Source organism: Hirundo rustica, chromosome 1 (genome assembly GCF_015227805.2).
Source record: "Hirundo rustica isolate bHirRus1 chromosome 1, bHirRus1.pri.v3, whole genome shotgun sequence".
Classification (NCBI taxonomy): domain Eukaryota; kingdom Metazoa; phylum Chordata; class Aves; order Passeriformes; family Hirundinidae; genus Hirundo; species Hirundo rustica.
In genome coordinates, this window is record NC_053450.1 from 90,399,027 (window position 1) to 90,421,870 (window position 22,844).

Here is a 22,844-nt window from a genome sequence, read left to right on the forward strand (position 1 = left end):
GCTGAACCAGAAAAAATGGCATCATTTGAGCCATGACTCAAGAATAGATTCACATGATCTGAAGAATGGGAAAACAAATTGGTCAGTTGTAAGAGTTTTAAACAAAGAGCCAGCTTGATTATATTTTTCACTATACGCAGATGCTTGGGCAAGCAGAAAATTTGCTGATTAGTTTTCCCAAAAATCCTCACTGCAATCTAGACTAATCGGAGCTTTAAAGTCTGTATTGAATCTGTTTCTCAACACAAAATCAAGTCTGGGATAAGGATAATTTTGGGGGGCAGTAAATGACTGCTTAGAGACTGAATTAAAGTCTGAATAATTTCAGTTTTAAATCTGATTTTCCTGTAGAGCCCAGCTGGAAACACAACTGCACATGTGTTACGGGAAGTATAATTTGTTTGGCTCACATTCCAGACTGTTCTGTATTTCTTGCAGTACACTAATGCTGAGCAAACGCACTGCCTCTCTCCTCCGGGTTAGGGGAGTGTTGTAGCTATCCTGGATCAAATGTCAAGGGAACACAATCAAAAGTCCAGGGAACACACTGTGATACTAAGGCAGTACCTTGCCAGTAAGGCACTGTCAGAAGGTACTTTTATCTTCAGGTGATACTTAGCAATTTTTTAGACTTTCACCAAAAGCAAACACTTCCTATCAAAATTGTCTAACTAGTTCTCTGCTAAACTGTCACAGTGGTGCTTCACCCATTTTTCTAGGGATGAACAGGCTTCTCTGCCCACGTTGGTCTGCTTTAGTCATTGCCACAGGCTTCTTTATAGCCGCATATTTTAAATCAATGGGGAAGTGGAGAGCAGTCATTACATGATAACTGAATCGTGGCAAACGCTCCTTATGGTTTTATTGCCCTAATTTCTCAGGAAAAGGAGTTATAAAGTGTATTATCATAACTGATACCAGGAGACCTGTCACACTTACCTGTGCGTGAGCTTAAAGAAAGTGATAATCCTACAGAGTAGTAAACATCTTAATGGAGTCTAGTACAAGAATTTTATTGGTATAAAACTGTTGCACTTGCTTCTTTGGGTAGGGATTTTCTATTTAATGTGCCTTCAGTTTATTCACTCATTGATAAAACTGTATTTAATCCCATTTTATAAATCCCATTGAGGAGAATGATCGTTCTCTGTAGACTCTATAGTCTGGCTGGCAGAATCTGGGCTGACACTTCAGAGAAGGTGAACCTCCAGGCTAACAATGATTTTTTTGTTCATTGTGCAGTGATGTAAGGAAAGGAGGTAGTTCATACCTGCTCTCTGCTAATAGTTAACTGGTAGAAACAAGTGCAAGATTTTCTTCTCGTCTGTTTTTGTCTGAATTTTCTGTACATGGCACGAGAGTGCAAGGAGCCCCTGACAGCTTTTACTTCATCAATTCTGCTTTGTTATCAGCATTATTATTATTGGGAAAGGTGAGGTAAATTAAGACTCTTTTCTCCCATTGAATTTTCCTCGTGTGGAATTATTTCGCTGATGAAATCAGCGCAGTTCTACTGGCTGCAGTCATGCTCATTTATGTCAACTAAAGAGCAATGTGACAAGTAGTTCTTTGTAGCAGCTGGCTTCTCATGTGCCCAGCTCAGATTTACTGCTCTGTTAGAGCAATGTCTGGGGTAGTATGAGCCCGGTTGCATCTGATTAAAGATATTTGCACATACAGAATAAATTCAGGAGTTGCTCCAGAGGTTATGCCCCACTGTGCTCAGAAGTTATTTTACATCAGGATGACTTAAGTCATGAGGAACAGCTGTGTTGAACATGACTTGGCTCAGAGATACCTTGGGGATATTCTGGACATCTCACCATACTGCTGTGTGCCCTGTCATGTCCACCAGTCCTGTTCATGGCTCCCACACACCAGATGTCACCATTTAAGCACTGGAGAGCTGCTACGTTCTGCCTCTTGTGTCTGCAAACACTCACAGTTAATAAGCCTGGCAAGTGTTTGGGGAATCATTTTCTGGCAAGCCCTGTTTTATACCCAGCCATTATACTTGCATATGACCTCACACTAGAGTCTTAAATTTTCTTGTCCTCTGGACAGAGGCAAAGATGAATTCCTGGTACACATATCCCACATCATCCTGTTCACATAACAACAAGCTGGATGGCATGAACCAGCTTTTTCTTGGAGCTCATCCACAGCAAAACAAGAGATCAAGGAGAGAAAACCCATGACTCCTGGTAGGGGACAGCCTAGGCAGCCAGGAGCATCTTGCTTCAAAAGTGCTGCCAGACAAAAGGGCTGCAAAAATCCCAGCTGAGGCCCCACAGCTCAGGTTGCTGCCATCCTGAGAGCCTTTGGGGAGTGACCATGCTGCAGAGCAGAGTAAGCATCACCATGTACTTTATTTAAGTGTTTTGTCATGCCCAATGTGGTGTTTTTCCTTTTATTGTTCCTGCAGAACACTGACACGTGGAGCAGAAGCTTTTCATTCTGAGTTCTCAGTTTGCTGGGGAGGCTCCAAACAGTAACATCCATCAGTGAAATTGCTGCCTTTCTTTCCTGTTGCTCCCTGAGGAGGTTACAACTACACCAGCCAATATTTTAGATCTACAGCAATTGATTTTGCATGACTGTCCTTCTGGCCCCAAACTCCGACTTATCCGCTGTAATGTGACCAGCCTAGCCCAGAGCAAATTCAAAAGAACAAGCAAACAAACAAAAAAATAAAAACACCCTACAAAATAAGCTTCACTATGCACAGTCCTTATGAAGAACTGCTCAGCTCTTGCTGTCGAGCACAAGGAGTGCAATGCATTTGGTCATGCAGAGAATTAATTCAGAAAATTGGTTTGCTGTCAAGTTTATCTTTGTAAATATAAGCAAGTTTTTTATTTTTTTACTGAAAATCTCATTTGGATATGATTTTTTCAGTGAAATCCTAGCAAGGTTTTCCTTATGTCACCATAAATCTTAGGGAAGTTTCCTTTGTAGTGAGGCCTTTGTCACAGTGTATTTGCAAAACTGTTGTAATCAATATTGCAAAGACCTGTGAAGTATAAGCCAAGCAATACATTGTAAAGCACAAATTACAAAAAACTTTCCTGTCCTCTTGAATGTCTGAAGCGTATTGCAAAACTTTATGATGGCACAGTGAAGGTCAGGCATGCTCACACGTGAACATTTTAAACACAGATAGTGCTGTTAGAGGTGGTTACTTGTTAAGGTCTGTCTCCCTTGTTCCGTGCTTAGACACCTGCACTCAGTTTGATGGAACAGCTGGAGTTACCTTTCTGGTCAACAGCAGCACAACACACCTCACTCCATCCTTACAGTTTGCACAAGCAGATCCATTCTTTGCTGTGGCGCCAGGTTCCTTCCTCACCTCTATTTTCTCCCATTTATTCTGATTGTGCTGCTAATGAGACACCTTTTTGCTGACCTGTGGCCTCCTGACTGCCTCACGCAGCCCCTGTGATGTTAAATGAAATAAGGCACAGCAGCAAGCCAGCAATCAAACTACTGAAATCAACCTCTGCAAGCTAGGTGGGCTTCATTAACAACTTTTTATTCTGGGCAGGACAGGAAGGAAGGAAGAAGAGGGGAGCTATCACCACTGATGTTTGCCAAGGTCGGAGCTGTATGCTGGAGATGGCGTACTGAAATTCAGTGTGAAAGAAAAAAACGTGTCTTTGCAGCCATAGTAATAAAGCAAGAGCTGCTTGCGTTTCTTGTTTTACATTATCTGTAACTAGTATCAAGATTTTCAAAGATGAATAGAGATGTTAACAGCTGTTCAACATCTGGCAAGGCTAGAAATTAGGTAGCAAGAAACAAGTGCTAAAATGGTGCTGTTCTGAGGGGCTGGTGGAGATGTTTGTAAAGCCCCAGTAGTTTGGGGGCAGAAGTCACTGTAACAGCATGAGGAGGAATTAAATTAAATGAGCAAGAGACCATGAAAAGAGATAATTGGGAGAGCTTGGAAGGGAAGGGCTGTAACAGGGGCTGGGATTATTTGAAGAGCTCATCAAGGAGGGACTTACTATGAAGGCTCAGGCTCAGTCAGTCACAAAGGATGATGGAAATGGGAATGTAACAGCAGTTCATGGAGATGAAAGCAGACGCTGGTACTGGGGGCCAGGAACCTCCATGGCTTCTATTCATGACCTTCTTCATCCTCCAATGCTGCTTTACTACTTGCACTGTAAGGAGTAATTAAGATTTTTTTTTTTTCCACTAAAAGAATGCCTTAGCTTTTCCTACTGCCTAAATCACATTATTAAAATTCTTGGGATTATAAAACTCTAGAAGTGATTGATAATCCATGAATGAATCTGTCCAAAGTGGCATGGCTTTTTCCGCTGCGCATCACTTAAAAGTGGCAATCACCATTTAGGCAGGAGCACTCTGCAGACTGAAAAGGGTGGATAATGGGATCTACGAGGTAATTTGACTCTTGATGGGGAACATGGCTATCCTCGGCTGGCTTTCACTAGGGGCCCTACCAGACAGTGTGGAGAAGAATCACATGGTCTATAGGTCCTGAGCAGCACAGGAGCAGACGGTGTGTATAATAACAAGGACATACTTGGAGGAAATCTCTGTCCTCTTGTGTGGAAGCAATGACCTGGTAACATGCAGTGAAAGCTTAGTTTAAATGCATCTACTTCATGGCAGGTACCTCACTAAAGACATGGAAGATGTAATCCTTGTTACAAATTACTTCTGTAGGTAGATAAAACTTCTGCCTTCTGTTTGTGAACTGTTCATGACCAAACAGTTATCCGAGTCCTTCAATCCCTTGGATACAGGAGGACTTTTGGGGAGGGTTTTTTCCATCTCCTTTTATTATGATGCTTGTTTCTGTAGAAGCCATCCACATGCTGGATGGCTGGAGTTCATCCTGAACATCCCTCTGATGCATCTTCTTGAAAAGCATCATGGCATGGGGGATTAAAAACATTTATAATAGTGTTCCTGCAGACACATGTGGTGGGACTAAAACTGGCAACTTTTTCTTTTTGGTTCTCATATGATGCCAGAAATGAAGTAGTTTTAATTGCTTCACAGTCCTAAGGCAAAGTCTCCCATTAGCAACAAACACTGTATCTTAAAGATGGTAATAGCAAGCACTGGAATAGCACTTTCTGTCTTCAAAGTACTTTGCAGATATTCTTTACTTCTGAGCTAAGGATCAGTTTCTGCCCCTTTTAACACTTTTCTAATGAGATGAATGTTCCATCTGCCATGAGGAAGGGACAAAGCTCCTGACTCCGAACTACACTGAAATAGAGCTGTGTTCTGCTGGTTTGTTTTCAGGGTGTAAAGTGCCCCAAAGGACACATGGCTGTTAACACCTCTGCTGGTGGAAATCTTCAGACTGTAAAATCAGGTGCCTGTAAATCTTCTGCCTCCAAACAGCTGGTGTAGGAGGTGAGCTCCTACCCAGTTCGCCCTGTGCTCTGCACACAGTCTGAGGGGCAGGGATCTTGAACTGGCACACAAATGAGCTCCTGGCTCTGGAGAAGGCTGGGGATGCCTGTGCACCAGCAGCTTAACCCCTGTGTGGTGAGGAGCCGTTGTCAGCCGTCTCTTGTCCAGCCTTGCAAGCCAGCTCCATTTCAGGGAGCTGCTGTGCCCAGGGTCAGGGGAACATTCATTGCGGAAGATGAAGCCATGCAGCATTCTTATAACTTCCTATCAGTGCCCAGTAACTCACAGGGAAACTGGTCCAGCTGACAGAGACTGGGGCTCTCAAGTTGGAAACATCTCTGTGACCAAGTGTGAAGGAAGAGAAGGCTCTGTCGTGTCATTGGTATCATTGACAAAACTCCCATTGACTCGGATAAGAGAATGAGGATGCCCAACAGTGCTGACTTCTGATGTCATCCCTCTGGTTTACTTTGTTTTGCAAAGACCCTTTTGTGCTCCTTCTGTATTCTGAATATTCAGGTCATTCCTATGTACAGAGCCCCCATTTGTAATTAGATTGTGGGGTCTGTTGACCCTATTACGTACAGGTTGACTAGCAAGTCACACTGATCCTTCAATACAGGATTTAATAAAAGCCACAAGAGGAGGAGGAGGGAAGTGAGTGTGATGAGGAGGGTGAGGGTTGCTATTGTTCTGCCCTCAGTGCTGCCAAACAGTCCCTTGTTTTCTCTGTGTCTGTGTGCTCAAACACTGTGTGAATAAACGGGGCACAGCCAGGAGGCTGGCGAGAGGGCAGCGACAGGGTTAGCTGGATCCTAGCTAGAAATACTTGTGCAAGTCAGGAAGCCGGCATGGAGGGAAGGAAATTAAGTGGAGACATCTGTGAGGCTTAGCTTTCAGCAGCTCTGCCTGGGGTAGGGGTGGGAGAGCCATGCCTCAGATGACATAATGTATTTTGTCTTTCCTGGGTTGGAAACAGAGGGAGCTGCGAAAGCGAAGCATGGTGTGTGTCACGCATGGCCCAGGCATACCAAGTACATAATGGAGCAGTGTCAGTGTTTTCTGTTCTGCCTTCCACACCCCAAAGTAACTCTTCAAGGCAGGGAACTGAGGAGAATATGATATGGTCCAAAAACTGATCTTGGACTTTTTTCGCAGACGACTGAGCCAGAGGCCGACTGCTGAAGAATTGGAGCAGAGGAACATACTGAAACGTAAGTCCTGATTCTGCTGACATTTAACCTGAAGCCAGATAATTTGGGGTAGATTTCATCTACATTTGGTGTTTTTTATACGTATCAACTATTCTCTTTAAGCATCACTGAAAATAATTTAAAATAATAAAGGGCATCATAAGTGCAAATAAGCATGGCAGTCTATAACAACATCTAGATCTGCAGAAACAGTTCTCTAAAATTGGAGTCAGTAAATTTACAAGAATAAACAAACTATGGAGAAAAAACCCCAGATGTTGCATGGCATTCCAAACAGGGGGTCAGCCATCCTGAAAAGCCTCCTTTATGCAGCACTTAGTAGATGAGCATCCAGTTGTAAGTTAGTAAAGACATTAGAGCAGAGTTTGATTAGCTTTCCTAAAAATCTTCACAGCAATCTATGCTAGCTGGAGCCTTTATTCAATTTTAAAAAGAATCCAGTATGACTCAGGGTTTTTCCCCTGAAATGTTCCCCTGAAACTCTCCCTTTAAATCAGCCAAAAATTTACTGGTAGATCCTCAGCATGTAATATTTTAAAGGGACTAAATACCATTCAGAAGTCCTGAACCAAGTTAAGTTTGTAGATACATTACAACTGACTTCAAGGGAACTTGTACTGAATCCAACTTTCATAATCTCATGAGTGAACAGGAAGAAAATTAGTTTCTTTACTCACATGGAAATGTTAAGAATATTACAAACAAACAACAACAACAAAAAAGTTGTTTATATAATTGTTATTATTACTTCAGAAAAAGAAAAAAAAAGAAAAAAGTTCTTCCCCTTTTAAGTTAGTAAGTGGGTATTTCCAGGAAAATTTTCAAAAATTGCTATTAAAAAAAGTTTTACAAAATGATACCTTATACATAATGTCTCCTTAGGTAGGTCCATAATTCACCTTCTCTTGTTCAAATAACTGCATTGCATAGAATCATAAAAACGTGGCAGCAGAAGATTAATTCTCTGAAAATCAGCAGAATTCATTTTTCAAATACTTCACAATCAAATTCTTAGCAGATTAATGATAGCATTAATGCCCAGAAGGGTCTTTTCATCTGCTGATGCTATTACATGTGGCAGACAGAGAGAGAGAGAGAGCACTGTCGATGCAAAGGGGAGAAAAGACTGGACAGCAGAGCGGCGTGGGCAAGCCTGAGGCTGATGGAAAAGCCATTTGTTTGGGACCAGCACTCTCTTAATAACTGTGCTCTTACTGTCTACTCCTAACTCTGGTGACTGGCTGCTGGAGGAAGTTAGGGGCAGAACCTGGGGAAATTTTTGGCACACCCAGATGTAATTGTCTCACAGGGGCGTAGCAGAACAGCAGGAGAAGGGGGGGACCTGTGACGTGACTGATGCCAGGCTCAGGCACAGGGGGATGGAGGCCGATTCTCTGGCGGCTCGTGTTGTCATCCTGGGACCTATGAACAAACACACATCAGGCACCACCTGGCACTGGTACATGACCAGCAAGCACTGCCCTGGCACTGGGGCAGGTGGGGTCTTGGGCACCTGCTTTGAACCAGCATCCGCAGAGAACAGCATCTCCAACACTGGGTGCCTTGCAGACATTCCTAAAGGTTGCATTGCCAAGCCCAGCAGTCATAGAGCACCCTAAAGATGTCTTACATTTCAGAGGAATTACACCTTGAATAACATCAGTTTCTTTTTTAATTGAATAAAAGCTCTTAAATTAAATGGATGTTGGAAAATATTGCCCTGAATCCAGAACCATATTGTATTTCCTACATGGAATTTTTGTAGCTTGCTTTATCACAGATCTGCCCCAAAACATGTGTGTCTGGGTAAACTAACAGCTTCCTAATTACAGGAAAGAGTAATGTGGTATTTCCAAGGCACTCCAACTTTTGGTGAACCACAGCAGGGAAGAAAAATATTTAACTCATTACATAATTAAAAAAGCATGCACTACCCTTAAACAAGTAAATATAAATATTTTCTGATTTGTACATAATTTTGTGTGATTCCTATAGACTTCTGAGAAGGAGCATTATAATAAATTTAATGGAGTGTAGGGAAAGGGAGACTTAGGAAGTGCTAATAAAAAGAGTGTAAATTCTCTGCATAAGCAGGTCAATTTGCAAAAGCCCAGCTCAGAGTACCACAAACGAAAAAGGAAACCTACCAAGCTCTCGAGTAGACTAAACAGGATTTTCTCTGCAGTTAGAGCTGAAATCTCCCTGATGAAAATGTCGTGTCTGGTACCACTATGTTCCTATTACATGTGTAGCTGCATTACTGCCCATGCTGATGGGGAGAAACGAGGCAAAATGTGGTTGTACAGCTGGTCTATATGCATGAATTGAATGCTTCCTAGGTCTGTGCTACTGCAATAATTATGAGTTATCTTTACAAGGGCAAAGCATCCATTGCCAAGTTCTGCTACTTGCTGATAGCAATAGGGAAATCACAGCAGCCACAGCAAGGAAACAGAGCAGACAACTGGTTCTTGTAGGGTCCTTCACTGAAATATACCCCATTCACTGACTCATATTTAGGTTAAAGGCATGTCGTGGGAGGAGTCCAGGCCTGAGGGTTAGTTTGAAGACTGAAGAACCCTTTGCAGCTTGCAAAATGTTATATATACTTGCTGTCCTAGTGTATAAGGAAAGATGCCTCAACCCCCCCTCGTGCACCACCCCTGTTGCCACTTCACAGGTGGATAAAAGTAAACCAGCTGTCAGCCTGATACATTCAGGGTTGCATAAATTCCTCACAAAGATGATGGTTAGGTGGGTTCTGAATTCCTTAAACTGTATTGGCGGACATTTCACACTGGCACAGAAATCAAGCATGAAAATTACACCTACATCCAACCACTCACCCTGACACACAGGTTTAGAGAAACAGAGAATCTCCTGAACACATAAGATAAAATAAAGCATCAGTTCTGTAGTTTCACAAGATTGGCATGACTTAAATTCAAAGAAATAGCTTAAACAAAGTCACTTTCTAGTTTTGAAGGAGAATATATTCCTATTTTCCAGCTTTTAGCTGCCTGAAGCCTGCCTGGCTATCTCTGAAAGTGGGTGGCTGGGCTGAGAGTAAGGAGAAGAGAAAAACATCAGATGCCAAGGACAAAAAATGAATAGCCAATACTAAGTTTTATACATGACTCCTTGGCTGGTTGCACTTCTACCCTGACTCTGTATGGATTCTCTTTAGTGTTGTGTCTGAAAGCACACATTTGCAGAACCAACTCCTCCAAATTTGAGACACAAAGGGAAGAATAAAATTGCAAGAGGATCAATTGCTAGAAGAGTATCCAGCCCAGAAGGGGCAGAAACCATTGAAAGAGGAAAATTACATTTATCAGTGTAGGTACTCCAGTGATTGCTTAGAAAGACAGTTCTGACTCCCTGCTGTCTTGTGTTCTTTTGACTCCCCTACTGGTTTCTTTCCTTCTGAAAATATAAGCAGTATTTTTGGTAAAATTGCACTTAAAGATCAGAAGTGTAGTGTGAAACATCTTAACATGGATAGGTTCTTTTCCCGCTTGGGTGGAGATTTCCCAGTCCTGCTGAAGTCAGTGAGCAGTTGTGATATCACTGTCAGCTCTACTGTCCTGAGCAGCAATAAACCTGGTTTCCAGCCTAACCCTTCTCACAGGCTTCTGTGGCCTCTAAGGTCTCATTTCTGTGTGGGGAAAGCCCCAGTTTTCTAGTGGGAGTGCTGGCTTGTGCTCTCACAACTGAAGAAGCTATGGCTGGTGGATTGTTACTGCTGCTCTGCAGGAGGTGCCTGTTCCATCTGCAGGACCAGCAGAGGGGAGCGTGGGATTCCCCCTAGAGTTTAGTGATGTCCAAAGTTTAATGATTTAAGTCAAGGCACCTGTCCTTGGCTGGCCTTTGAGGTCCATCATGTCCCCTGTAGAGAGTTATTCCTGCCTGAGCTAGTCCTGGATCCCAGACAGAGTACTTACTGGAAAAAGCTGATGAGCTGTGTTTGCTTTTTCCTGTTATGTGCTGGCATGATTGGAGTGAAGAGCATTTCAGCCATCAGCAAGGTAGTGGAGACAGATCCTAACTGATCAAGAAGATGAGTACCTGGAAACCTGGTATTTTGGTGATTTTTGGTAAAGGTCAATGCAAAGATAATGCATGACAGGCTGCTCCTAAGTTGAAGAGGAGTTAGTGTACTCAAGTGTTATTGAGCTCTTGAGGGAGAAGAGTTGAGGCATGTCCTGGTAAGAACTTGTAGCACATAATCTTTTGGCTTAATGCTGAAAGTTATTTGACCTAGGATGAGCTTTTATGCTCCAGTGTGATACTTTGAAGACTCATAATGGAAAGACACACTTTCCTTAACCCTGCTCATGCCAAGGGAAGTTCCATGATTTGCCTGGCACCTCTATTCCAAAGGGGTTTTTTCTATTATCTCCAAAAAGTAGCTGCAAGAAATTATTCTGTAGATAGAAAAAAAGTCCATGTGTTCCTTTTCCAACTACTGACCTTGCAGAATCTGACCCTATCGTAGCTGAGCCCCCAGAGGCTGCCAGGCCTGTGGGCAGGGAGATAACATTTTTTGAAGAGCTGGCTTGCTGCCCAGCCCTTCTAGAAAGTGACACACATGAAGAGGTGCCAACACAAGGAAAGGAAGGAAGCTGTAGATGTTTTGTGAAGCGTGTGAAGACGCACAGTAGCTACAGATCGAGGATATTCACCAGCCCCAGAGGGACATACCGTGCATCAGAGAGGTCCTGAAACATTAATATACTTACTGATGGAAAGGCTTATTTTGTTGCAAACTGTGCATGCCTGATGAGTTCACAGACTGAGATCCTTGTAAATCTTTTACAGCCCGGAATGAGCAAGAGGAGCAGGAGGAAAAACGAGAGATTAAGAGAAGATTAACACGTAAGGTGAGAAGCAACTTTGATCTTATTATGACACCACTGTAACTTTCTCCCTACTGCACAGTTGTTTGCCTTTTTCCTTTTTTTCTGCACTATTTTCAAAAGTAGAGTGTGAAACAAACCTTACCAAAAAAATCTTTAAAAGAAATCAGCAATGTTGCAGGGTCTAAGTCCACAGGGAGTGAAGGAAACCACTTTGCAGGCTACTGCTGGTAACATTTCAGACAGGAAAAAAGATCTAGTCTTCATAACTGGAGTTTTGAACAGTGAAGGATAAAGGTCAGCATTTACAAGGACCAATGCTTCTTGTAAATGTAATGGCTTCTGTAGCCATTACAGAGAGCAAAGTTAAAGCAATGCTGATTTGAAAATTTTCTGGAAAGGGAGGTTGTCAACTGAGGCATTTAAACTAAATGGAGATGAGCATTTGCAAAAAAGCAGATAGTGCAGAAAGAAATCTTGTATTGGCAGGGAAGGACAAACAAAACAGCATTGCTTGATTCAAAAGTCATTTACTCTTAAAACTGAAGCACAGTCATTTCAGTTGTACACATTCAGTTTTGCAGCTGGTGTAAATGTCTACGGATGCGCTAACATACGCAGCGAACAATCCATCCTGCTATTGCAGATTAACTTTCTTTCAGCACTGACATATTTCCTATCTCCAGAGGTAAAGAAAGCTCTCTAAAAACTCACATACTTGTGAAACATCACCATTTCCTCTGTACAATTTTAGCTGGCTTAGTTTTTTTGACCTACGTGATCACAGCTTTCGCGGTATAAATAATAACAAGGAATGTGTGGAAAGGTTACATTCTGCGAACTGAATTGCTTTGTACCATGGTTAAAAATCTCATGCCTTATTCTCAGTTCATGTAAATAGGTAGAATTCTTGGTCACCAGTGGGGGGATACTGCTGTTGTTTGCAGGAGCTGGGGAGCCATAATATTGTTTGTAAAACACTTCTATTCCTCACCACAATGACAGGGATGATTTTGCATTCCCTCTTAGCACTGCCTGAAAGAAAAGATCCTAACTGCATTGCAGATGTTTCATGGGATTGAGGCTCTGCGCAAAGGCTGGAAATACCATTTTAGCAGTCTTTCAATTCCCCTGTACGCTGAAGGGTAAACACGTGCAGGAATCCAATGCAGAGCCTGATGCCATTTGAGGAGCGGCTGTAAGAGATACAGAGCAAAGCTCTCCACACCCAATGTGCCACCTAAGAAGTGAGGGCTTGCTGACTGAGCCGGTGCCATTGGCACGCAGTTCCCATCCTCCACTACCCTGTAGGAAAGGTGCAGAGCACGGGAACCATCTGTCACAGGCGGAGGCCACAGCTCACTAAAGCTGTGCTCACAGCTAAAGCACCCAGGCTGCCATTGCTTCACATCAGTGTCTGCTCCCTAAAACCTTGGCAGTTTTCTGGGAGATTTCTTACTTTGTCTTATTTGCACTTTTAAGTAGGAACAATAGCAAAAGCAGCATCAGTCCGAGGCCCTGGCCTTTGACTAATGTTCATACTCCTTCTCCTGGTCACATACCTTTTAGTCTTATTTTTGGCTTCCTCTCTAGCAAAGATTTTTCTCCCCCACATTTCTAGGGTTGATATCAACACAACATCATCTTTTTAAACTGTTGTAAATTCTAGTACACATGTAATTTTAATGAAAGAACTGCAAGGCTGATCTAACAACAGATTTTGTTCTCACCTACAAACATACTATCATAAAAGCTCAGAAGTCACTAGAGAAAAGAAGTGAATAAAGTGTGCAAGTGTTTTAGATAACAACTAGAAATGCCAACAACCAAGTAAATCCTGCAAAAATAGTTGTTATTCCCCAGCTGTGTTTTTCATGAGCCTGTCCCAGATGTGTTGTTGTGTTTACAGCAGAGTGGCAAGCTCCTTCTGTCGATTTGTACTGAAGTCTTGGTACCAAAGGATTTTAAACCTCACATCAAGCAGAAGTGTAATTGAGCACAGCAAGTGTGTTGCCCAGCAGCCCTTTCTGTTTGCACTGAGTTTTCAAGCACACACATGCCTGCAGGGTAAATTCAACTTGAGGAAACTCTGTCCTGTTGCCTCTTTTGTAAACGTGTGTGGTTGGGAATAAGAAGGGAAGTGGGTTCTGTAGAAGCCACTGATGAGACTTTTGACCTTGCACTACAGAAACTGATACTGTCCCCAGTTTTTTTTGGTGGCAACATTCCAATTCCAAGGGAAGAACCCACTCCATCCATAAAAAAGCTGTTCTTAAAATTCCATCAGCGCTGACATTTTGTTACAGTGTTATGATGATAAGTTGTAACATGACAAGCTGTAATAAGTAAGATTACCTTACTAGGTCTAGATGCCTTATTAAAGTCAGCAATAAATATCCAGTTGAATTCATCATCTGGACAGGCAATTTCTAAAAAAAAAAAAAAAAAAAAAAAAAAAAAAAAAAAAAAAAAAAAAATTATATAAAGAAATCAGGTGACCTATAGCGAGCTGCCCCTTTCAGCACTTTCCATCCTCTCCGACTCATCTAGTTCTACATTTACAGGGGTGAGGAATAGCTACCATTCAAATTACACAATGAAGGCACATGCTGTTGGCTAAGTTTCTCAGCAGCTTTTGTCCCTCCTGCCCAAGGAAGGAGAGTGGAAGCATGTTTGTCTGTCACCTTAGATGCCCAGCCACAGCTGTCCTCTCTCTCCCTGCCCCTCAGGCCCACCCAGCACCTTTGGGCACACGGACTTGAGCCATTCGAGTAGAAGGACACATGGATTTGGAAGGGTTTTTTTCTCTGAGCACCAGTCTCTAACTCCAGCCCATTAATATTCTTTGAACGTGCAGAAGCTCTCTGGAGGTGTTGCAGATGGGTCACATTCACATGGAGATCTGGGCCCCCACGAATTACTACCAAGAATGTATCTTCTCTGAACAATGACAACCTTGGCCAAGGACCAAGGCAATTAGCACAACCCTGAGTGTCCCCTGAGGACTTCCATTACAGAGAGAGAATCGTAGCCTGGATTAATAGAGCACATTACAAATCTCTTGCAAAGTGGAATAGAACTCTTCTTTTCCTACCTTCTCTTAAATGGCACCATGCTTCCTTATCCTCAGAGATGTTTACAGCTTCCTATCCCCCCACTGCCAATAACTTTTTTTTCTCAGAGGTCTAGCTCCAAAAGGAAATCTCTCAGAGCTGTAATACTGACTACCAAACTGAAGAGGTGTGGCTGTTTCTTAAAATCTGTGCAATAATCTGAAATCTTTGCTCCTGTTAAATTCTTGCCCCAGTCCAATTTAAATGTTCTGTTCACTGGTGCCTCTCTGGGAAATGTCTACCCTGCTTGAAGATGTTCAAGCTTTTCTTTAACTGACCTCCACTGGCTTGCATCAGCAAAGACTGTTGAAAATAATGAACTCTTGAGAGAGGTGGGACTCATCAGAGAGAGCTGAGAGAGAGGGAGCAGGGAGGAGAAAGGTCAGAGAAGAAAAAAAGGTTAGTGGCTAATTTGGATAAACTGCATTTTATAGGCAGAGGGAAAGGTCTTTGGGGCATTCATTACATCCTGCTCCTATGTCTTTACTGCAGAAAGTGGGTGGCAAAAGGGTGGAGGGGTGCTGCTGGTTTGGGTTTGTAATTTTTCAGCTTGTTTTCTTCTTTAAATAACAACAGGAACATTTTAATGAGGTAACAGAGCAGGCAATGATAACAGGCTAAGATACGCTTCCTTGTGACTGAAGTGGGACAAGCTCAGCATTTTGCATTTGACTAAATCCCAAGACCAGACTGGAAAGAGTAAGTCCCCCCCACTTTACCTGGTGGGGGTGCCACAGACAAAGAGGGGTGTTTTAAACCTTCCCTTTCAAATGGCCTTAGTATCAAAGCCTGGAAAATGCCCATTTGTATCTACAGCACTCCAGAATATACAGAAGAAAATCTGACCTCCTGTGACAAGGCATGAAAGGTCCTGTCCTCATTTGCTGCTCTTGCATTAGTACAAATCCATTTATTTTGAAAGGAAATTTCACCCTGGTGCACAGTCAAATAATGAGTCACTCACCATAGAATTACCCTGCTCCCTCAGCTTCCAAATCTTCACAAACAGGTAAATAGGAATGTAAATGCCCAGGTAGTGCGCACAGAAAAAGTGCAGACACACTCATGCACATAAATCCCTTTGACATTACAGAAGTAAATTAAAAGTAAAGAAAGAACCCCTTCTCCCTGCTTGGAGCACCACACCTGGTTCAGACAATTGCATCGTGCCCTTGGCCGTGTCCTTGTGCTGTAATTTTTGAAAGTGCCCTCTTCTTTCTGCCTGTTAGAAGAGCTCATTCTCAGGTGTTGCTCGATAAGGACCCTGTAGCATTAAGCAATTTAGACCCAAGAGACCACAGCTCACAGGTCATCAAAATAAACTGCAAGGTGAGATCTCGGATGAGCTGTGCCCTCAGTGTGGACACACACTGAACTGACACCTGCAGTGGGGCTGATTACAGGCTGTCCTGCAAAGCTGGTTCCCCAGCTATTTAAGAGTTAAGGGAGCCCCGGGCAGCCCAAACATACTGCAAGACTCTCCCATGTAGAAGGTCACAAGAAATCTCTGCAATGGTATGAGAAGAAGGCAAGGAAATTTGTTAACCTTTCAAGTAATGTAGCTTTAATTAATGGCTTTTAGAAAATGTCTTAGCATGGCTGTCTCTCTCATTACACTTAGCATGATCAGATTGGCACTTTGGTTTAATGCACTGAATATATTTTGTGTGCATGTATTTATATATGGAAATATATGTAGATTTATGGCTACACATGAACTAGGTGATACCACCATGGATTTCAGGACTCTTTCACAGCCAGAGCACTTGCACAGGAGTCAGTGTTTCTCTTTTTCATCTTCATTCCCATTCTCCTGAGCATCTCATAGGCAGGGCATTAGTGCAGCTCTGCAGACTCTGACAAATTGAACCCAGTTTGTGTGTGCATGCTCAGGGATGCTGGTGTAAGGAGGGCAGCCCCACTGCTGCCTCCCATCACAATCATCTTTTCTAAACAGAGAAGAGAAAGACAAGCAACTGTTGCTGTTGAACAAGCACACAGGCTTACAGCCAGGTGCAGGATAGGACGGTGGAGCTCCACCCAAGTGCTGAAGGAGGGATTTTTCACCCTTCACTTAGTATCCTGGCTGTCTTAATTCTCCCTGGAAGATGAAATGCAGGGAGCTGAGATACTTAATTTGAAAGAAAGGTGGATTCAGGGGCATAAATAATGTTGCAGAATAGAATCTCAAGCATTTTATTAAATATTTAGTCCTTCCACCCTTCTCAAGGGTAAAGTATTTCAAACACAACTATTTCTAGTGAGTGGGAAGAGCATGATACTCAATGTAGGAAATTGTTACCAGGATATTATTTTTCCTCATGTATCCTGGTTATAAATGTTCTACTCTAACAGTGAAAGTTTTCAGCTAATTTACAGCCACATGCACACGTTTATGTAGCACCTTCAGAAACTATTGTGTAATTGCTTTTGACATTCACAAGCATGCTGCACATCCAAGGAGAATTGATCCCTGAAAGCCAGCTCCTGTCCCTGCCCATGTAACTGGCTGTGGACTATCAGCACACTAATTTAAGAGGAGTTTTTCACTGTGGCTGCCTATTCTGCTGTGGAATTTGAAAGAAATGCCTGAAACAATGAAGATGCTTTCCTGACATGATACAGTCCACCACTGCAATTTCTTTTGGCTTGTAGCATGCAACATAAACTTTTAAAAGTCAAATATACTGTGATACAAACCACAGCTGTCAATAGATACTATTAAAAATTCAATGAGCACTAATCATCCTGCCTGCCTTTTCTGGAGATAAGGATAGGTCTGCAGAGTATCAGAATGGTAAAGAAGGTTGGTTTTCACCTTTTGCATGTAATTCAGAGCAGGAGTCACTCCGTGCCTTGGCCTGACTCTTCCAAAAGCAGTGCAAAAGCACAGACAACAGTACCAGAAGGCTGGAAAGTGCAGAGCCGGTTCAGGTCATTTTAGAGTTGTGTTTTGGTCTTTGTCTCTTCCTGGGACATCAGTGCACTCAGAAACTTTCTTGCTATACATCTCATTTCCGCCAAGGGTGATCAACCTCAGCTGGGAATTGGGGTCTCCAGCCACAGCAGCCTCCCAAAGAACAGCTGGCTACTCTAGCAGCAAGGTGAGGTGATATTCAAGGTGCTATAACAAGAGGGCGTTTCCCAGGTAGCAATTCTGTGAAAGGCAGATAAAAACAAAGCACTGGGAATATCTGAACCCTCTTATTACCATAAGGGCAGGTGCAATAAAATAAATCCCCAAGCAGCACTCTGTAGGGAAAAGGCAAAGTCCTGATGTCTTTTTCCTCTCCTTCCTCAAACCTGCAGCTGAGTCAAAGGCCCACAGTAGAAGAGCTACGTGAGAGGAAGATCCTCATCCGCTTCAGTGACTACGTGGAAGTGGCAGACGCGCAGGACTATGACAGGAGGGCGGACAAACCCTGGACACGACTCACAGCCGCCGACAAAGTAAGTGGAGCAACTCTGGGAGAGCTGTGGTTAAACAGCAAGAGCATGTCATGGCAAACAGCACCCCTTGGGTCCCACAGATCCCATGGCTGTCAAGGAATAAACATCCACCTGACATCCCTTCCCAACACACCTGTGGTTTTTTCCCATTCACAAGGTTTGTTTGTTTGTTTGAAGCATAAACCTTTGGCAAGAATGCATGGAAACCAGGAGAGGGAAGGAACCCCAACCTCCTTGAGGAAAGGTCTTGATTACAGCCCAGTTATTTGTTTGTTGGGTTTGGTATTACCACATTGTGCTGCCAGCTGAGAGCTCTGGCAAGACTTAGCAGAGCAGTGAGACAGGAGCCTGTGCCAGAATGGCTGTGCCAGGACAGGACAGGCTTGGGTGTGAAAATGCCAGCAGGTCAATTTGGCAAAGGCACCTCCATCCCTCCAAAGCCAGGTCACTTCTCTCTAGTGTGTTACAACAGGGGTCTTTGCTTAGGATTTCTGCCACAGAGTATTTTAAGCCTTGAGCTGAAATCACACAAGACCTGCCAATGAAAAAAAAGACACAGATTTGGTATTGATGGCACTGCCCTCTGAGCACTGGTGGAGCTTCCACTAAGTAGTGTCTCTGGTGTTGACTTTGATGGCAGAGAGATTAAATTGCTGGCGAATTATATGTCACATGCTGAGGGTCTTAATGGGACCTCAGGATAAATACTTAAAAGATTTTAAGGATGTTGTAAGAAGTGAGGACGATGAGGCATAGTGATTCAGTCATGAATCTCATAGTCACTCTGTGATGCCCTTTTAATTTTAAAGACTTTCAGATACCTGAATTCAAGCCTTGACTGTTTCTTTGCCATGGAACTCACTCACTTAGCAGTGGAGAGCATGATGTCCAATGTTTAGAGCTATAGCAGAATTTCCAGCCACCCCACTCATCTATGGTGCTCTTGGTTTTATTCACAAAGGACAGCCTGTTATACTTGTATAATTCAACCAAAGGACTTGTATAGTTTTGTGACATTGTTCTCCTCCTTCATGGAGGGATTTTTTTTGGTTTAGCTTTGGTTAAGTTAATGTAGCATAGACTGGTCTGAACTGAAAAAAATAACTTCCTCAGGACTGTCCATAGACCATAATATACTGGGTTAAATTAGCTTTTCTCATTTTACCTCACCATGTTTGAAAAGATATTAGTCCATTGACTTAGCTTTATTCTCTTAATTGTTAGATGAGGGAGGGAATAAATCTCCCAGCTGGTTCTACAGTCTTTGAGAGATCCCTGTCTGGGATGAAAGGCATGGAGAAACTTCAGCTGGGAGATTTGATTTCTCATCCTATGTCTCTGAAAAGAACAAGCATTAAATACCACTATCAAGTGTAACCTACTAAAGAGTTTAGTATTAAGGCAGAGTACTTTGGTGTCACTTTTTCTTTTTTTATAATGCATGGGCAAGTTCAGTAGTCAGAGAAAAGGGTTAAGTCCTTCAAATTAACCAAAAGCACCATCAGAAGAAGAGATCTTTGTCATTCTAATATTAATGTCCTTTATGGCATAAGGAAGCAGATAGATTGTTTTTTGTTTGGGTCCTGTGGGCATTATTCTGATTTCTTGCATTCGAGTGACCTACCTTTCTTCAACACTATGTCCACTGTTGGAAAAAATAGCCAGAAAAATTGAAACAAAGCTGCATCATCCCAGATAGGATTATTTTCTTCCAGAGCTGTGATTCAAGAGCTGTCTTCACTGGTCAGCACAGACTAGATTTATTGCAAAAACAGATTTTAGCAATGGGCTTTTCCATTTGCCAGTAAATCTTGCTTTGTGTTCTGGGTGGAAGGAACTGCCTTCAGTCAGAGTTTGTCTTTAGCAGGTCAGACTCTTAAGGGAAGGCAAAGGGCATTTTTGCATCTCTCCAGCAGATGCGGGGTGAAGGGGGAAATAGGTCTCAGTCCCTGTGGGAGTCAGCCACCCCTGCAGCCTCCTTCACAGTCACTTCAGTAGCAGCTTGGTCTGCTGAAGGCAGCCATCACTCTGTCCTGATGGATGAGGCAGCGCCTGACAGGCACATCTAAGGGAAATGAGAAACCAAAGCTGTGGAAAAGGAACAGAAAGGGCCGTTTCTGTACAGAAACCCTTGCAAAATCCATCACTTAGGGTTTGTCAAAGCAAAGGTAGTTGCTGACTGGAGCAGTGGCTGTTGCAAAAGTCCTGTTTTGGACTTGTGCTACTCATACTAGTTTAGATTTCCTTCACTGGGAAAAATTCCTGACAGATGCAAGTACCACTTACTGGAGCACCCCCTTTCCACCTCTGATGCTGGTGTTTTCAGCATCACACACAAAGGCACCTTGGACCCATGGGAACATTTGGCCACAGCAGACACCTTGCATATACCCTCCAAATGCCCACTCATGAGCAGCAAATATCACAGAACTGTCAGAGGTCTTGACTCTGAGCTTGGGACTTGAGCCACTTCTGCTGAGCACCATCTCTACCATGCAGCTGAGTCCCTCCAAGTCAGCCCCTGTTTTTTTATTCTTCAATATTTCTCTCCCTGCCAGTGCCCCCTGGTTTTCTTTTCCCTCCCAGACAAGCTGCAGAGGCTGAACACCACCACACCGTGGCAGGTTTTTTGCTGGGTTATTTTGTCGAATCACTTCAATAAAAAGCACAGCTGAGTCAGGAGGGAGGAGCAGGGCAGAGAGGCACAGCCAGAGGCAGAGTAGAGAGCAGGAGCCAGGTATCCCTCTTTCCTTCCCGAGTAAGATCAGTCACTTTAGGTAACTTCACCTGAGGAAAGTCAGGACCAATAAAGGCAGAAGACACCTCAAATACAAGTCTGTCAGGATCTGGGCCCAGTCTAGTCACAGTCACAGTCCACACTGATCTCTGGAATAGATCACAGTGTTTCACAAACTGCAGTGCACATTTTTTTCCTCATGCTTGCGCTAATTTGGATTTTGTACTTGTAAATGTTTACATAATATGCCAGAATTGGATTCTGTACCTGCATTGTCTGTGATATGTTTTCAAATTCAGCCATTCCACCAAAGTGTTTCTCTCTTCCCATTACGTGATTTAGAACATGCTTATCTGTCTTCCTTTCCGCATTTTAAAGTCTTTATGTTTGTCTTTGTCTCTCTGATGTTATCTCTCTGCTTTACTTTTAATATGCTGTTTTGAGAACAAAGTGAACTTATTTTGATCTCTCTCGTTTAGACATTTATGAGTTTCTTTGTCCTTTGCAGGCAGCCATTCGAAAAGAGCTTAATGAATTTAAAAGCTCTGAAATGGAAGTTCATGAATTAAGTAGGCATCTAACAAGGTAAGCTGAGAGATTAATTTTTTAAGACTATAAATGAATACTGTTGTTTTCAAAAACAAAAAAGAAAAGCCAGCAGCTGTTTCTCCAACATGCACTGAACACACCATGAGGTCTAGACAACATTTAGAATTACAGGCTGTAAAAGCAACCCACACAGATGAACACATGCTGCCCCATTGTGTGGAGTTATGCAGGCACCGTGCAGTTTAATGAAGTATAACCTCTTCATTTTTTTAAATCATCATGCTGCATATCCGTTCTTCTGAGATCAAAAGTTAGAAGAAAGAGTTTGTGTCAGAAGGAGGACAGGGAACCCTGGCAGAGCACGTAGCAAAGTCTGAATGAGCGCACGCTAAGCCCTGCTGTGTGTGCAGCTGTTCCACACCACGCGGATCCCACCCACGGATCTCTCGGTCTTGTCCTCCCCATCCAGCCATGCGTGACGCAGCGGGCCATGGCAAGATCCACACTGTAAGAGAGGCATTACTATTTACACCTTGGGCTTCTTTTTAGTTTTAAAGGTAGAGACCAAATGAATTATCCATGAGCCCAAACCAACCACCTTCCTCTCTGACAGGCTACGGCAGAAGTCAGCCCTTTGCAAATCAATCCTTCGGACTTTAAAGACAAGTGTTGGGTACTTGTGACAGTGAGATCTGCTGCAAAACTGGAGCTGCCCTTGTATTAATGTGTTCATCAGTTCAGTGCTCATGAAAAATGCAGGCGGTACTTTTAGGAAAAGTACAGAAAAGCTTAAGGCAAAATTAATTTTGTATTAGGGGATTTTTATGTGTATAAATTAATAATTATATTAAAATTCGCCACATGTATTATGCATGTATTACCTTGCAGAAACCATCTCCCTTCTCCTTCCTAGCATGTGCTAGGCTGGTTGCACTGGGGTTTGTAGTGACAGAGTGCTGCTAGAGACAAGCCAGCTGCTCCTGAACCACGAGGTCTGGGAGAAGCCTTAGGATGTACAATTGGCCTAGATCTGTTGACCCCAGTGACTGAACCTTTGAGGGACATTTGGCTTCTCCAGGGCGAGGTGACAAATGTAGAAAGGATGAGGCTGTTTTAAAGGGGGTTGTTGCTACAAGTAGTCAAGCTCCATGGAGCCTTTAGCATCCCAGAACATACAGACTGGTTTAGTTTTCCAGAAGTCTCTCCAGCTGCTTGGCTCTCACAGGTTTCTGCGCAGTTTTTTTCCTTCTCTTCCTGTGTTGGAGTGAGCAGTGATCCTTTAAAGTTTGTATCTGAAAGCCACTGGGCAGCTTGGGCTCAGTAAGTCTGGGCCAAGTATATAACAGACACTGGAATAAGGGTTTGCCTGAAGAACAGCAGGACTTACTGGTTTGACAAGGGGCTTTGGGAAATACGCACTTGAAGGAAGCGTGCTTAAACAAAAGAGAGTAATTCCCTTAAATAAACTTAGATAAATCACCATTATAAAGTCATTAGCAAGGTAATGAGCTCTTCATGTCATTAA

The 22,844-nt window shown here is 42.9% G+C and overlaps 1 protein-coding gene across 10 annotated transcripts in view; it reads left to right on the forward strand.

The window, feature by feature from the left end:
• PHACTR1 (phosphatase and actin regulator 1) overlaps nt 1-22,844 on the forward strand; it is a 305,882-nt gene that overhangs the window by 277,571 nt on the left and 5,467 nt on the right. For all 10 annotated transcript variants that reach the window (XM_058421581.1, XM_040077353.1, XM_058421584.1 and 7 more), the window contains 4 exons: nt 6,556-6,611; nt 11,433-11,494; nt 17,893-18,033; nt 21,279-21,355. In XM_058421581.1, coding sequence (XP_058277564.1) covers nt 6,556-6,611; nt 11,433-11,494; nt 17,893-18,033; nt 21,279-21,355 — 336 coding nt within the window. The remainder of the gene's footprint in view (nt 1-6,555; nt 6,612-11,432; nt 11,495-17,892; nt 18,034-21,278; nt 21,356-22,844) is intronic.